The sequence below is a fragment of the Aythya fuligula genome, chromosome 11 (assembly GCF_009819795.1).
Source record: "Aythya fuligula isolate bAytFul2 chromosome 11, bAytFul2.pri, whole genome shotgun sequence".
Taxonomy (NCBI): Eukaryota; Metazoa; Chordata; class Aves; order Anseriformes; family Anatidae; genus Aythya; species Aythya fuligula.
In genome coordinates this window covers 1,138,972-1,155,489 of record NC_045569.1, presented here as the reverse complement: position 1 = coordinate 1,155,489, position 16,518 = coordinate 1,138,972, and the positions used below count along the sequence as shown (strand labels likewise).

The 16,518-nt window shown below is 38.0% G+C and overlaps 1 protein-coding gene across 2 annotated transcripts in view; it reads right to left on the bottom strand.

Annotated features, from left to right (window-relative positions):
- Positions 1–16,518, bottom strand: part of SLC12A1 (solute carrier family 12 member 1) — a 51,400-nt gene that overhangs the window by 29,058 nt on the left and 5,824 nt on the right. Inside the window, exons 2-10 of one of the 2 annotated variants that reach the window (XM_032194825.1) lie at positions 16,073–16,207; positions 15,781–15,856; positions 11,089–11,184; positions 9,534–9,673; positions 7,449–7,559; positions 6,738–6,849; positions 6,124–6,251; positions 2,797–2,881; positions 911–1,062 (exon numbers count right to left, since the gene is read on the bottom strand). In XM_032194825.1, the coding sequence (XP_032050716.1) occupies positions 911–1,062; positions 2,797–2,881; positions 6,124–6,251; positions 6,738–6,849; positions 7,449–7,559; positions 9,534–9,673; positions 11,089–11,184; positions 15,781–15,856; positions 16,073–16,207 (1,035 nt within the window). Of the gene's footprint in view, positions 1–910; positions 1,063–2,796; positions 2,882–6,123; positions 6,252–6,737; positions 6,850–7,448; positions 7,560–9,533; positions 9,674–10,339; positions 10,436–11,088; positions 11,185–15,780; positions 15,857–16,072; positions 16,208–16,518 lie in introns of both variants that reach the window. The other variant, XM_032194826.1, reaches the window with a different exon arrangement.

The window sequence follows — 16,518 nt, the reverse complement described above, 5'->3', positions numbered from 1 at the left end:
CAAGGATAAATGCAGGAAATGAAGCTCTGTGCATGGCTTGAGTGAAGTCACTGCTTTTAAGGGTTCCCCTGAGTCTGGGCAGCTGAACTGAGGTGGGAATGAGGAAGGAAGGAAAACAGTCTGCGAAGGAATGAAAAGTAGTCTGCGACAGGAACAGTATATCCCTTTCAAGGTGGTTACCCAGCCCTGTCATTTAGCAGAACCAGCTGGGAAGAAAAAAAAAAAAAAAAAAAAAAAAAAAAATCAAAATGTCTAGTTGAAAAGCATGTGCGGGTAGGTGGTGAGCTCCTCTTGGGGCTGTGAAGCTGAGGGGCTGAAGAGACATCTGGGAGCCATGGTTGTGGTGCTGCAGAAGAACTGCTTTTCTTTGATCTTTTGCCTAAGCTCTATTTTGAAGAATAAAAATGGCAGACAGTATCTCTGGCCTAGGAGAAAGATTGCATTACTTCCCACTTGACTATTTTTGGATACTTTTTTTTATAAGAAGTCAGAGCTCTGGCTTTCGTACAGTGGCACAAGCCTCTAACAGTGGCCACAGCACCCCTGAGGTAAAAATCACATTATTGTGTAAAGAGCAGTGAGATGAGCTGCTCATCTGACAGGAGTTCCCGAGGTCTTTGTTAAGTCTAGGCTTTGAGTTTGAAGGTGTTGGAGTATATAGTGTTGCATGGTACTTCTTGAAAGGGGAGATGAAGACCTTAGCAGAGTGCTGGGAAGGCTAGTGATGGCAGTGTGAAGGTAATAAGGAATGCAGGAATGTTTTGCTTTGATTATTCCTACAGTTTTAGACTCTTTTTTAGATGAAAGTGGATGTTCTGTTGCAGTCAGTTGTTAGTAAATAATATTTTTGCATGTTTGTACTTATGTATTCATGCATTGCTTATGATTATACATATTATTCCATTAAAACCTGAAAATTATTCATCAGCCCATAATCACATGGCTGATTTCTGCATCTGGAAAAATCGTAGCCTAAGTTGCAGGCAGATGATCCATTGCAGCTCATTCCAGATACAACTGTATCATTGATGTTCCCAGTAGCATCTCGGACAACACAGGAGGCTGTGGACACAACAGCATATTATTATTTTCCTTCCTCATGATGCCACAAGAATGTTCTTGCCATACGTTGAAACAGTCTGCATATATTTTGTACAGTCACTGCCTTAGTGTCATGCCAAAGAGTAATGTTTTCATGTCAGGCAGAGATTACTTCCCTGTACTTTGGCTAAGTTTCTTATGTTATCTTTAAGCAACTATTTATTTCTGTTACTCTTAAAATAGTCAAATAGTTGACTAATGAAGACTAGCATTTTTCTGAAAGTAGAGAACCAGACACTGGAGATCAGTAATAAATTAACTGAGAAGTAGATTGTCAGTCTGTGACAAATTTTACAAGTGTCAGTATTCAAAGGTAACATGTCAATGCAGGTCCTAGATCCAGACACACTTTTTTTTTTTTTTTTTGGTTTAACAAGGACACACAGTTGCTTTAGAGACCCAGATCCTCATCTGTTTAAATTGTCACAGCTCTACAAAGATCAGTACAGTAAGAAAAACTTTGAAGAGGATAAATTGCTTGTAGTCTTTGTGTTTAATGATAATGTTTCTGCTGTTTTTTCTTGTTTGCTGCTAGAATGGGAAGAAACATATGGAGTTAATGTAGAAAGCTGATCTCTATGTCTTTAACAGCCAAAGTGTAAGTTCATATTGTATTTTCAAACATGTCAAAAATGTTATTGAGACTCGAAAGTAACCATTATCTATTTAGCAAATCAGTATATAAATAAATAAATATTACACTGAATAGTAGACAGCTCTGAAGTCGAAATACAGCTATTGCTTATGAGAACAGAACAATGTATTAACAAAAATTTATAGCAAGATGAAAAATGACTGCTTCAATTGTAATTGCAAGTGAAATGTAAATCCAAATCATGTGATATCTGAGCTGAAATTTGACTTGAGTATTCCGTCTTTTGTATAAAGTACAAGGATTGTTAAAGTCAGGAAGACTTGAGATTCATCTCCCAGGAAAGTGAGTACCCTGCAGGACTTTCATACAATGCTGGGATATTTGGTCATAAAGAGGTGTGTCATTTACAACACTCATTATTACTGTACTGTTCAAATAGAAGAAAAAAAATATTTCTTGATGAGAAATTTAGTATACCCTTGTAATGAGAACTGTATTGCATGTTTATCCAACACAGTACCTGGCCTCCTTTTTATGCTTGTGTTCATTTTTGTTACTTCACATTCCAATATTGTAGAGCAGTTAGTAATATAGGGCATCTTCTTGAAGAGAGGCAATTGATTTGTCTTTGATACACAACATATAAAATAAGTGTATTGCCATGACACTGATGAGTGCTTACTAAGACTAATGAGTGTAAATAGAAGCCATATGAAACTTCAAAGTGAATGAGAAACAAAAGATGAGCAGATTGATTTGAAGTTGTTGAATCTTTACTACACTCATGGATACTATAGGCTAGTAGTCTGTCACTGAATCAAATGCAAAAGTAATTGTATAAGTTCTATGAAAATCATTTTTCTATTCTTGTGTAAACTCAAACAAGGCAAATGTCATCCAGCTGCCAAACAGGGACTTTGTTTTTGCTGATTATTTCTTTTTATTCGCTGTTTTTACATTCAATAAAATCAAAGCAACTGTTTCTACATAATAAATTCACAGGATGAAAAGGTGTTGAGTTTAATCACTCATTTGCATACTAGGCTTTCAGACTTCATATCTGTATAAATTAAGACTTGAAACAGAGGCTCTATACTTACCTGCACATATTGCAACACCTATGTAAGCAACTGTTGTTATCAGAATGGCCAGCATTGTTCCTTTGGGTATTGCACCTTGTGGATCCTTAAAATAAAGCAGTGACCAAAACACAGTGAGTTCACGTGCTGCATTTTGATTGCATTTGCATACCAGTTAGTCCTACCACACTGCAACATGAAGATACTTTAAGAAGGTACAATTTTATCACTTACAGCTGCACCAACATCTCCTGCCCCAGCACATTGATAGCCATGAAACAGTCTGTGGTGCCATGCTCCTATCCCTGTTCATAGAGAAACATAGTCTGCAGGAGCAGAGCTAATGCTTACAGCAGCAGAAGAGTCCTAAACTCTGCATTTCCGGGTGCTCTAAACTCCCCTTACATTGCTGCAATGGCCTTTATTTTAATGTCTTAATGATAAAATAGATAAATAGTTCCTGAACTAAACATCTAGTTGCTTGAATCAGTAGAGCGGGTCCAGATGATTGTTGGATGGTCACATCCAGGCTACGAGACTATTCCATTCAACATGACATCTTTTTCTCTAGCAGTAGGTAATAGATGTGCAGGCAGCCTCTTAAAGACCTGAATACAGCTCATGTTCTCACTAACCCTTCTGTGCCTTTGTAATTGGATCAGGCTTTTGGTGTAAGCAATTGTTTAAGCAAGTGTAACACATGTCCGCATTAATGCAGTTTATGAGGTTGTCATCATGCTTGTGCAGATGACAAGATTGGACCATTTTTGGTTAATCAGTAAGAGAGCTGCATATAGTCACCCTGAACGTAATACAGTACTTTTGTGATCCGCAACTAGTAATTGTTGGTACTTGTATCTTGACAACAAACTACTCCTCACTATTTTGATGTTTAATTTAGATGTTTTAATAAGGTTGGGTTATAATGTTTATAGACTGTCTCACAATAATATCAGCTTCATTCATGCAACTGTAAGTAAAAAAAATGCAATGACCTGCGTTATACATTGTAATTTTAAAGTGGAGTTCAATACCAACCAACCTTATAATCTACTGTGTGTTTGTTTCTGGTAGGAAGCACTCTATGAATTGCCTTGTTAAGTTCCTTTGGTGATTTTTTTTTTTTTTTTTTTTTTTTTTTTTTTTTGTCATAGATGCCTGGAATACATTTAAGCCACAAATTTTTATACTTTTACAACAACTACACTAATTGCATGGAAAAATATGTATATAGATTTGGTGACTTGTGTGAAACACGGATGAATGACTTAACTGCATAAATAATTACTATATATTTTTAAGTGAGGTAAGGGCCTATTGAACTGAAAAATAACTTCAAAGTCATTTCAGCTCCATAAGACCTTTTGCCCTGGGATCCTGGTAACTTTAATTTATACACTTTTGGTGTGCCTCTGGTCACTGTTTCTGTAGAGTTTTATGCTGCAGTCTTAATCACTGTAATCTTAAATCTTAGAGTTAAAGCTTCTTGCTGCTTTGCAACTTTTAAAATATGTTAATAATTAAACACATTTAATATGCCATTAGCATTTTGAGGCCTGCTCCAAAATCCTCTGAAGTCACTAGGAAGATGAACTCTTTCCATAAGCAGACTTTGGAGTAGCTTACTACTTAGTAGCCTACTAAGTGTGTAGTGGCTACAGAAGCATGTACACAGGTGTTTGTAACAAATTCTAAACAAAGTTTGTCAATCTTACAATTTAAATACTCAGCTTGTCTTTTGGATTTCTGTGGAGGCTGGTTAATTTAATTAGATCTAATGCATCTAAACATGCTCAGTGGGGAATCTGCAGCCTGGAGGAGCTGGTCATAGACTTTTACTTATTGCCAGACAGAAACAGCTGCAGGGAGCCAACAGGAGACCTGGTTTTCTTGGTCTGTTCAGACTCTTTCAAATAGCTTATGAAAGAAGTGCTGCTGCTTTGGGAGCTTGCCATAGATAGAGAGTACCACGTATAGCAAAAGAATTATTTTTGCTTGATAAAAGGATGGAGATTGTGTGAGGCTGATTCAGTCCCAGTGGACAGAAGTACAATGATTTTTTTTTTTTTTTTAATTAAAAATGGAATCTCATAAATGTTATTAGTGGCTCAGTTTCTATGTATTTCTCTCTGTGCTTGACTTCAAAAGGAGTCCTCTGAAAACAAAGGAGATGAGGCATAGAGTCAGTGTAAGGGAGGGAAACAAAACCGGCTGTCAGGGTTGATAGGATCCTGGTGAACTTGTGATTGCTTTGCCAACGCAGAACTAACAGACCTTTGGTCAAATCCTTAAGGTACTAAAGACAGTGAGTCTATATGATAAAATCAAATAATATCATTTGACATGCTGGGGCAATCTAGGTGTAAGCCTGTTCTTTTCAGTGCCTTTTTTTGCATTTTATTTATGGTGTTTTTGTTGTTTGTTTTAAGTATGAGATTCCAAAGCTTGAGTTATAGATACCCTGCTGCCTACCCTGTTGCATTTTGGTTTTCTTGTAATGCTGCAAAGTATTGCATTGCCGTATATTTGCTAGAGATATTTTACAAAATGTTTCTGAGCTTTGAATTAGTTAATCTTTGTGTTTAGCTTTAAACACTCTTCACGTTAAACACATTGTGCAGAGTCGTGAAAACTAGAGGGCACTCAAAACTAAATTCTTGTCTCTAATTTACAGTTAGAGTTTAGATGCTGGAGGTAGCATCTTGTGCAACTGCTGTACTGCAAAAGGAGCGAGGACTTCACAGAACAGCCCCAGCAAGATATTTAGGCACCCTTGGACCTCCTTTCCTTTTCTCCTCAGACACCTTTCTTTTGCCACAGCTGCAAACCTGCATCTTTTCCTTTGAGCAGCCATAGTGACAAGGGATTGGGACACATTTGCTTTCATTAAATGCTCTGTTTACTCTGCCATTGCTATGACCCTGAACAGACAAAGCTGGTCTCCACTTATTCTTGTGAGTACAAACATGAGCTTGACAGGTATGTTTTTTGGGATGATGTTATAGGAAATTTTGCAAAAGAGCACCAGGAGATACACACATACTTTCTCTATGTAATGTTCTGCAAACAGGCCATTATGGCTACATTACTGCGGCTTATTGAAATATGCCTTTAAATGATACAGCAACCCAAATCTGATTGCAGTAATTTGTGTAAATACCCATAATGTATTACGATAGAAAATGTGAAATGGTATTTTTAAATAATAAAACAGGTACTTAAAAGTGAGAATTTTGCTTCCTAAAATCAGACATGATTTAAAACTGAATACAGTGCTGATTCATAATCATTTTTCTTGTTCTTTTTTTCAGCCTACAGCTAGTATTATGAAGTTAACGAAATACATACTTTTAAATCTCCTGAGATATTGGCTCCTGCAAGAATGCCAGTGGCAGCTGGGAAAAAAATGGCAAACACCGAGAAAAATCCTTCTCCATCTCTGAAATCTGGTCCAAAGTTTTCTGCAAATATTGATGCTGCAAATATAGGTGAAAATGAAACATGTTAACGGCATTTGATTCCAGAGTTAGTTAATGAAGAAGGTGAATCATCAAGTCTTTCACATCTGGACGTTTGGGTTTGAATCTGTCTCATAAGCAAAGTGAATTTGATTTCCTCAGTCTGGTCCCCAGTACGATGTGCTTGTCTGCATCTCAAAGCCACAGAGCCATATTGAAGTGACAGGAGTGTCACTGCAGCACTTGCACTTAGCTCTGTTTAAAGGTCTGTCTGTGCTCTGCTGATACACAAATGACTCAAACTGTAGCTAACTGTGCTGTCAGATTCAGCAGCAGATAGACATACTCAAAATTAAAGATGAAAGAAAAAGCTTTGGTTGCAAGCTTATTTAAATTTGAGCCAAAGATCCTTATCCTGTGACCTTTTTCAGTGGAATCCTCAACTCAGTATGAAGCCACAAAGAATGCAAAGTTACTTTTCTGTGATAGATGAACAGTACTTGCCTTGGTAATTAAAAAAGCCTCTTGCCTTCTTTTCATTGTTAGTAGGAATGACTGTTCCAATAAAGAAGTTTGCAATGGCAATAAGGAGAACAACTAGAAGAATAACTTGAGCCTGTTAATAGAAATAAAAAGATATGAACTTAGAACTTTACAAGTAGTTCTAAGTTTACATCACAGCGGAATATGAAAATAAGGGTCCAATTACAGACCTGATTTCTACACTCTGAAGTATTTCAAATTTTAACTTTTTTTTTCTTTTTTTTTTTTTTGAGGGTGAAGGAATAACAGATATCACCAGAGATTAAGGAATGGCTAGCAAATAGAGCTCAACTGCTGATCAGAGCTTGAGAGATTACAGTGATAAAACCATATATTGTTTTAACTACTGTTTATTCTGTCAAACTGCATCAAAAATAAGGGTAAAAGAAGCACTTACCCAAGGCTATAAATGATGCCATGAATTATAAAGCTGTCTGTGAAACATAAACTTCCTTTTCCTTCCTAATTGAATGTTCAAGGAAGAGCACAGAGTAATAGTGCTTTCAATGAATGTAATGGTTAAACTGTTACTGCTTTTAGAAAGGCTAAGCATAAACTGAAGCTGAGTGCTTTTGAAAATCCCACCTGTTGTATAGCATCCCTCATGCACAAACCCTCTAGAGTGCAGTACTCTAATATACTGCTTGCTTGTATGTTCTTTTAAAACTTTACCTTTGCTTCCCATTCCATACCAGCAACAGAGATGCCAAGAAGACATACAACAGTTATGGTACCTATGATTCTGATGTCGTTGGACTCATCTACCATTATTGTATCACTCTCCTGGAAACAGTAAAAAAAAAAAAAAAAAAAATGTTGTTAGGACCAGTCCTTATTGGCCCAGCTGGTGGGATGTCGATGGGGCCAGATGGGATCCACCCAAGGGTACTGAGGGAACTGGCAGAGGAGCTGGCCAAGCCACTGTCCATCATTTATCAACAGTCCTGGCTATCGGGGGAGGTCCCAATCGACTGGCGGCTAGCAAACGTGACGCCCATCTACAAGAAGGGCCGGAGGGCAGACCCAGGAAACTACAGGCCTGTCAGTTTGACCTCAGTGCCAGGAAAGCTCATGGAGCAGATCCTCCTGAGAGTCATCATGCAGCACTTGAAGGGGAAGCAGGCGATCAGGCCCAGTCAGCATGGCTTTATGAAAGGCAGGTCATGCCTGACGAACCTGATCTCCTTCTATGACAGAGTGACGCGCTGGGTGGATGAGGGAAAGGCTGTGGATGTGGTCTACCTTGATTTCAGCAAGGCTTTTGACACCGTCTCCCACAGCATTCTCCTCAAGAAACTGGCTGCTCTTGGCTTGGACTGGCGCACGCTTCGTTGGGTTAGAAACTGGCTGGATAGCTGGGCCCAAAGAGTCGTGGTGAATGGAGCTAAGTCCAGTTGGAGGCCAGTCACTAGTGGCGTCCCCCAGGGCTCGGTGCTGGGGCCGGTCCTCTTTAATATCTTCATCGATGATCTGGACGAGGGCATCGAGTGCACCCTCAGTAAGTTTGCAGATGACACCAAGTTAGGTGCGTGTGTCGATCTGCTTGAGGGTAGGAAAGCTCTGCAGGAGGATCTGGATAGGCTCGACCGATGGGCTGAGGTCAACTGCATGAAGTTTAACAAGGCCAAGTGCCGGGTCCTGCACCTGGGGCGCAATAACCCCAAGCAGAGCTACAGGCTGGGAGAGGAATGGTTGGAGAGCTGCCAGGCAGAGAAGGACCTGGGAGTGATGGTGGACAGTCGGCTGAATATGAGCCAGCAGTGTGCTCAGGTGGCCAAGAAGGCCAACGGCATCCTGGCTTGTATTAGGAACAGCGTGACCAGCAGGGCTAGGGAGGTGATCGTCCCCCTGTACTCAGCTCTGGTGAGGCCGCACCTCGAGTACTGTGTTCAGTTTTGGGCCCCTCGCTACAAGAAGGACATCGAGGTGCTTGAGCGGGTGCAGAGAAGGGCGACGAAGCTGGTGAGGGGCCTGGAGAACAAGTCCTACGAGGAGCGGCTGAGGGAGCTGGGCTTGTTCAGCCTGGAGAAGAGGAGGCTCAGGGGCGACCTTATCGCTCTGTATAGGTACCTCAAGGGAGGCTGTAGCGAGGTGGGGGTTGGCCTGTTCTCCCACGTGCCTGGTGACAGGACGAGGGGGAATGGGTTTAAGTTGAGCCAGGGGAGTTTTAGGCTAGATGTTAGGAAGAACTTCTTCACTGAAAGGGTTGTGAGGCATTGGAACAGGCTGCCCAGGGAAGTGGTGGAGTCACCATCCTTGGAAGTCTTCAAAAGATGTTTAGATGTAGAGCTTAGGGATATGGTTTAGTGGAGGGCTGTTAGCGTTAGGTTGGAGGTTGGACTCGATGACCTTGAGGTCTCTTCCAACCTAGAAAATTCTGTGATTCTGTGATTCTGTGATTCTGTGAATATGGTGAAATAGAAAGGAATGAGTTGTCATAGTTCAATCAGTTTCAATGTTTTGTGAGACCAAATGTTTGTATTTCATGGTCCAGCTGGCTCTTCATAGCTGGGATTATTTGGCTGTTTAATTAGGTGTCTACCCCCTTTTCTGATGCTTGAGGCTCTTGTTGAGAAATGTATGACATATTCATAAAGCAGAAATAATGGAAAAGCACTACATGGCATGGCTAGAAAGACCAGCATCTTTCCTGCTAAAGTTGTCCCTAAGCCACAGCTGAAAAGTGTCACCATTAAAACAAATATGTATATATAAAAGGTGCCAATTTAACAATATATATGAAACATTTACATTTACCTTAAGAAGCTCTACAACTGTTTCAGCAAATCCAACCACATACATAGCAACTGCCACAGCATTTGCAAAAGCAAAGATAAGTCCTATAGATCCACCAAACTCTGGACCTAGACTTCTTGAGATAAGATAGTATGCTCCACCTGCAGACAGAAATTACTGTTATTTCAGCACAACTAAATACTCAGATTTTGCTCACTTTTTCTCACGTATATCACAGGAATCTCTACTTTAAGCCTAACAAACATAATAAAGATTTGCCTATATTAATATATTAACTGAAAACCAAGGAATGTGCTTTGTAGTGGTTCTGACTTCTGACTCTTCTGAATGCCTTTCTACTGCAAGAATCCTTTTAGTACATACTAGTATGCAAAAGCGAACCTTCAAACAATTTTTCATGAGCCATAATGCAGTAACACAGAGCAGAGAAAACCTCACCTCTAGGCAGGTTCTGCTTTACTTGGATCCATGAAGCATGAAAAATCATATACTGTGACACAATTTTTAAAGCTCCCAAAGAGTGATGCAATGAGTCATTAATCTTTTTTTTTTTTTTTTCATATCACCATAAATGGAGCTTATTACTCTGTCAGTTAATTATTTCAGCTCATCTCACTTAATATTTATTGTCAGAAAACGTTGAAGATTACATATGTTTTAATTTGCTGTTTGTTCTATTAAGAGAGATCACCCCAAATATATTTATTTATTCTTATTTTGCTTATAACACAGTTATCTCAATTCCCGCTTTTTTCTAGTTCAAGTCTGAAGATTTTTGTACTTTTCATGAGATGATATTCACTTACCTCCTCTTACTACTCCATTAGTGCAAATGGCAGACATGGAGATACCTGTTAATGTTGTTACTACTACACTCAGAGCAATAACTATGATTCCAAGACCTGAAAGATTTGAAAAAGAAAGTATATACAAGTGTATTCAAATACCTTTTCTGCTTAAATGATGCAGTAAGAACTTGCTGTTTTCCTCAGATGCAGCTCAGTTACAACTTTTAAAGGATCTGAAATGTACTAAAACTTTGTATCATAAAATACCTGATATGCATTTTACTTTTCCAGTGAAAATATGTGCTCATCTTTGAAGAAGTAGCTGAAATGTAAGGAGTATTATAAAGAATTATACAAGAAAGTATTAAATTGAAGATACCGCTGATCTGCATCAGTATTCACAATAAGAGGAAGAGTGCTTCGTGTTCAGTTTGTCCAAGGACGTCCAACCTGTAAGGCTCTGAACATTAAAGACCTGCTGCAAGGTAAGAATGGAAAAATTCCATGAAAATTCAGATGCCGTTTCTCACTCAGCATTAGGCAGGAACATCTGAAATGTACTTCACAGACTGAACTGAAATCTGGAATTGATGAAAAATGACAATTCAAATATGCCATAGATGGTGATTAGAGTTGGCTAGAGTTGTTACCTTCTGGTTCCTGCTGATGTACTATTTGTTTTATCGTCCTGCTGGTTTGCATCGTATGAAAATAATACATAAAGATCTTTCAGGGCTTGAAAGCATTAGTAACCCTAAAGATTTTACCTCCACGGACAAACCCATTAGTTGCTATTGCAGAAGTTGACAACCCAGTAATTGAGGTTACCATCGTGGCGAGAAGAATTATGATTACTCCAAGACCTGTCAGTAATAAGAAGATAAAATATTTTACTTATGTTCCACAATTCCTACATATTATTCTTTCTTTAAATGGAATTTACAGGCCAGAATCAGAGCAATAAACTGAAAGATGGTTTGTTGACCACTTGGAATGTTTCCAAGGAGTCCATGTCGCAGTATTAAATTATTCCCATCAGTCTTCAAGCGACGATGCTTTTTGATAGGAGTACCCTAGCCAAAATCTCTCTTATGATTGTCAAAGGTTTTCTCCATTAGCTGAATGAAGCAAGCAAGCGTTTCTTATATCAGCCTTTAATATACATCCCGACTGTTTAACAAAAGAGATTAACCAGAGCTCATTTAAGAATTCTTCTGTCTTTCATCAGTTAAATACTGAGTTGGATAGTGACTGTATAGTTTCACAGTTATATAATATATATAGTTATATATAGTTTCACCAGGACAAAGAATCTATCAAGGAGAGAAACAAGATCTGAATGTGATCCTTCTATATCCTTGCTTGCCAGGCTGTCCAGTGCAATGCTTCCCCACTTTCTCCTAATCTCCTTCTACCCTGCAAAAAGTAGTTTTAATTTAACACAAAATCAACATTTAAAAATGGAAATGTTATTTTTTAGATGCTGTGTACTTTGACAAGTAACCAGTGGTGGGTAATCTTAGATAACTTAGCATCCTTTTTTAGCTGATATAAAAAACAAACGAACGATCAAAAAAAAAAAAAACGAACAAAAAAAAAACATTAAATGTAAGCAAACATCTGAAGATCAGTATTAGTGATAGGTGAACTCAGTTTCGGTAAGTCTGATTTTGGAGTATGTTTCCAATCATGGGCTCTAAAGTCAAGTTTCTGTTAACTTTGTGAAACTGTGCAAGAAACTGTGTAAGTAAAAGGCACCTAGTATGATTTAGAATCATAGAAACATTGGCTGGAAGTGATTTCTGAAGGTGTGTATCTTAGCCTCTCAGTCATATCTGAGCTATCACCAGAACAGCAGTAAATCTGTGATGGCCTTGGCTAGTTGGGTCTTGAAAACCTGCATTAGCAAAGATCTCTCAGCCTCCTTGGGTTACATGTTTGAGTGGTAGACTACCCTCCCAGTGAAAAAGTTTCTTTGTGTCCTGTTGGGATCTCCTGAGACACAATTGTGGCCATTGCTTATATTTTCTGGTATTACGAATAAAAGTTTGGCCCTGTAGTTCAAGAAAACTTCCTTGTTTCAAGTCATTTGATGAAATACAACATTTAATCTCAGTTTTATTGCTTCTATTCCTATTTCTGTCTTTGAGAGAAAAAAGCAAAACAACAACAACAGCAACATAGTTTGGTACAAAAACATGGAATCAGTTCTTACTTGTATCTGAATTTGCTAGTGCTTATGCAGTAGCTCTCTTGTTTCTGTAAGGTACAAGGGACTTCAATGTGGAACTGAAGATTATACATTGCCTGTAACAATATTTATTGACCAAGGCTCCTCCAAATTGAAACTTGTATTCAACAACTGACATCCAACTAGAACTACAAACATACTGATCTATCTGCTGTATTTTTACCCCCTAGCTTCCAGATCAGAGCCCTGACTTCAGTTCATACTGGAGGGCTATAGGCATCCAGCCTCTGAATAAATGTTCTTTGCTGCTTGAATTAGAACCATGTTATCACAATCCTTTAAGAACAACATAATGCAAGAGATATAAATGATATATAATGTAGCATAGGATATTTAAAGTGATTTGAGCCTATAATAAATAATGTTTATCCTTTTAATTTCTGAACTCTTTCCATAACAAGTCATGTATTTATTTTGTACATGGTCTGCATAAAACAAAAGTAAAAGTATAAATGGTCATTCTTTCTGGTTAGCTACGATTACATGCTGCATAGAAGGGCCTTGTTGAACTCTAAATTTTATGCCCCAAAAGTGGCTGAATATGGCTTTTAATCAGCTGTTAATTCTTAACTTGAACGTCAGACACATTATTCTTAAACCTGTTTTAAAATTATTTGTCAAGTACACATGTATCCTGAGGAGTATTTTTCTGGAATTCTCTATTAGATTTCACAAGTCATATTGTAAATATGTATATGCTAAGTAGGGTCAGATATTATGCTAATTTGATGAGTAATATCTGCTAGGGGAGGCCTTAATGTTATTTAAAAACAACAACAACAACAAACATTTAAGAAGAAAAACGCATAAAGTAAATCAAGTAATCCAACCAAAACATGGTAATATATAACCTAGGATAACATAATTGTAATATATGGGGCCAAATTTTCAGTTAACATAAACTTGGTGTTTTTCCCTGCCATCAATTAACCACTCCATGTATAGGTACAAATACTGACTTTGGAGAGAGTCCCCAAATGTTAGGTCGAAATGCCAGACTGGTTTTGGACCTCAAACCTTATCAAAACCAGCCTGTCCTTTTTATCCAGGTTGTTGATAAACACTGTACCATGTTTTTTTTTTATTCTCTCAGAGTTTTTGCCCAAGACAGCAGGATTTGGAAATATATATATATATATTTTTTCTCTCTTTGGCCCTCTAATGATGGGAATATAAATGGTGTGCAAATGGTGGTTTAACTCATTTGATTTCCACATTAGTAGCAGTACCACGTGAAATCCCAAAGCTTTCATGATGATGAACTTCCATCACTGTTCTCTTTAGGCAACTTGACTAGAGACTTAAACTCATTGCTTACAAGACATCAGAAAATACATTGAGAAATCATTGAAATGGAATTAGATGTCTCATTTTCAGAAGAAAGGCTAACCTCCTTACATAAGACATGCAATTTTAAAAAGCAATAGCAAAGCAATAAAGCCTAAGAAAGAAGGATCTGCTTATCAATGAATTAAAATGGTAAAATCAAATGTGAAAGCAGAAGGGTTGTTACTGATCTTGGTGCAAATTAATGCTAAAATCTGATTAAAATTTAGATTGAAACCTAGGCATATGGCTGCTAAGAAAGTTGTTCTAAAATGAATTACTCTTGCCTATGGCTATTCTCACACCTCAAAACAAAGTAATACTTCTTGATGATCTCAATAAGTTACTAAACTGCCCTTAAAAACTAATTTTGCATGAAACCCTAGAGCAAAGCCTTGGCAATATTAAGATGCAGAATTTTCATGGCAAGGCATATACAGTGCCCTGGGCTGTACACTCTTATTTGGTATGCATCATAAAGTCAGCAAGCACCCCTTTGTCAGGCACAGTGCTAGAGCCATGCATAGAGCGCTGCAAAAGTAGCTAAAGTTCTTCCGCTTAGTTCTGGAACATTTATTGTTTGGTGGTGTTTTGTGTTTGTTTTTTTTTTTTTTTTTCCACCTGTGCCTGTAATTTTGTGGCTGATTTTTTTTTTTCTTATTATTAATGAGCATTTTATTTGTATCTGTTTTTTTAAAGCTCAGTCTTGCTCAAGAAGAACTTCTGTGAAGTTACTGTATTTTGCTGGAAATTACACTTCAGCCATGCAAAATTTTGGAGATGTTTCTATTCAGTGTTTCATTTCAGCCATTAACAAGGCTGTGAATTATGTTGATATTCAGTCTGAATTTGGGCACTGAGTTTTATCCAAGATGGGGAGAGTAGAGGCCCAGAGATCAGAGTTTGGACTCCAGCTCATGTCAACCTAGTATTTCTGTTCTGTGAGAATACAAAGGGAAATATTTGTCAACAACCTTTTGAATTGCTGCTTTTCGTGATGTCTGGGTGCCAGTTAAAGCTTATGGACCCATTTTACTTATGAACATGTAATACAGTGACACTGCCATTGCAGTTCACATTTCTGTTTCTCTACAGCAGCAGCAAAAAAAAATGAAGTTGTACCACACAACAGCTACTGATATGTTGCACGTTCCTGAGGTGCTTCTAGCTGCTAGGGGTCCATGTAGTGTGAGCCTTGGTTTCACTGAATGCTTAACAACATGCTGCATGGAGCCTGGGGGGCCCAGCCTCCCAGGGACTGGGATTTAAGAATTGGATTAATGAAAATACACAGTGAAGAGGCAAAAATACAATACACTATGAAGTGTGCTTACTTATATGAAAGCTGTAGCAGAGTTTTAATAACTTAGTGTTTCATTGTACACTAGTATGTAGTGCTTTGCTATAGTTAAAATTGTGATGAAATGACACCTCCTTCCAGTTCTGTTTTCATCTTTGCAGAGAAGTGTGAAGAAGTGTTGTTTTTAATATGCAGAAGACAAGGTTTGGGATTCACAGATAAGCAAAGTGCAAACTCTTAAAGGTTAACTCTCTACACACATATTAGAAATTGGCCCAAGTCACAGAGTTTACATCTGTTACAGGATCTAAATACAAATTTTACCAAAGCTCAGAAATACTCAAATGTGATGATCATATGCACAGTTAACAGATCTGTGCCTCTAAGCAGTAATTTGGCTGGAAGTCTGGAAAATTCCAATAGTTTGGAGGATTAACATATTTTACCTTGGCAAGCATTTGAAAACATGATTAAGTGCAACATGCAAATGCACATCTCAGATTATATATTAATTGTGATTGTGTATAGTTTATCCTCTTTATCCCTTTCACTGTTGAAAATGGTATTAAATACGATACATACCAATTCCTGCTTGACCTACAATCCAGGAAAGTCGAATAAAAAGCATCACACCCCAGATATTGAGCATACATCTTACCTAGGTTTTAAACAAACAATTCTGCATTAGTGTAATACTGAAAATAGTGTTAATCAGAAGCATGATAGTGTGCTTTGTGGGATTCTTGAAAGCACCCCAAACATCCCTCAAGTCCATCTCCCTCTCTTACTTCTTAACAAAGCTTAGTATTGCAGAACTAATCTTAAATTTTATTCTCCTCTTTTTTTTTTTTTTGAAATGTAGAAAGTTTCTCACCAGCACACCCTTCACCCATCCAAACTTGACAAGTCCTGTTTTGTTTTCTTCTTCCTTGCTAGCTGTTGTCTCATCTCCAGCAGTGCTTTCTCCATTAGCCACTCTTTCCACTGAGCTGGTGCTCACGGCTATGTTCTGAAGGATCACACAGAAAACAAACACATTGTTGTATCAAGCAGAGGACACCTGGTTGTATGAGAGGGACATGGAAGAAGGAATTCCAAAGAAGATCAAGTTTTACTGTTTCTAGTGCAATACTCTTCTGACACCAAGCATCAACAGGTGGGCTTGCTAGCAGCAAGAAAAAATGAAAGAATTAAAGAATCACTTAAACAGAGTAAATACATTGTTATCTGATACTTTTCTTTTTTTATTTTTAGCCCAAGCTGTATTCAACATATATGTTGTGTTGATATGTTAGTAGAGCACCTAAAGTAATGAGGGCC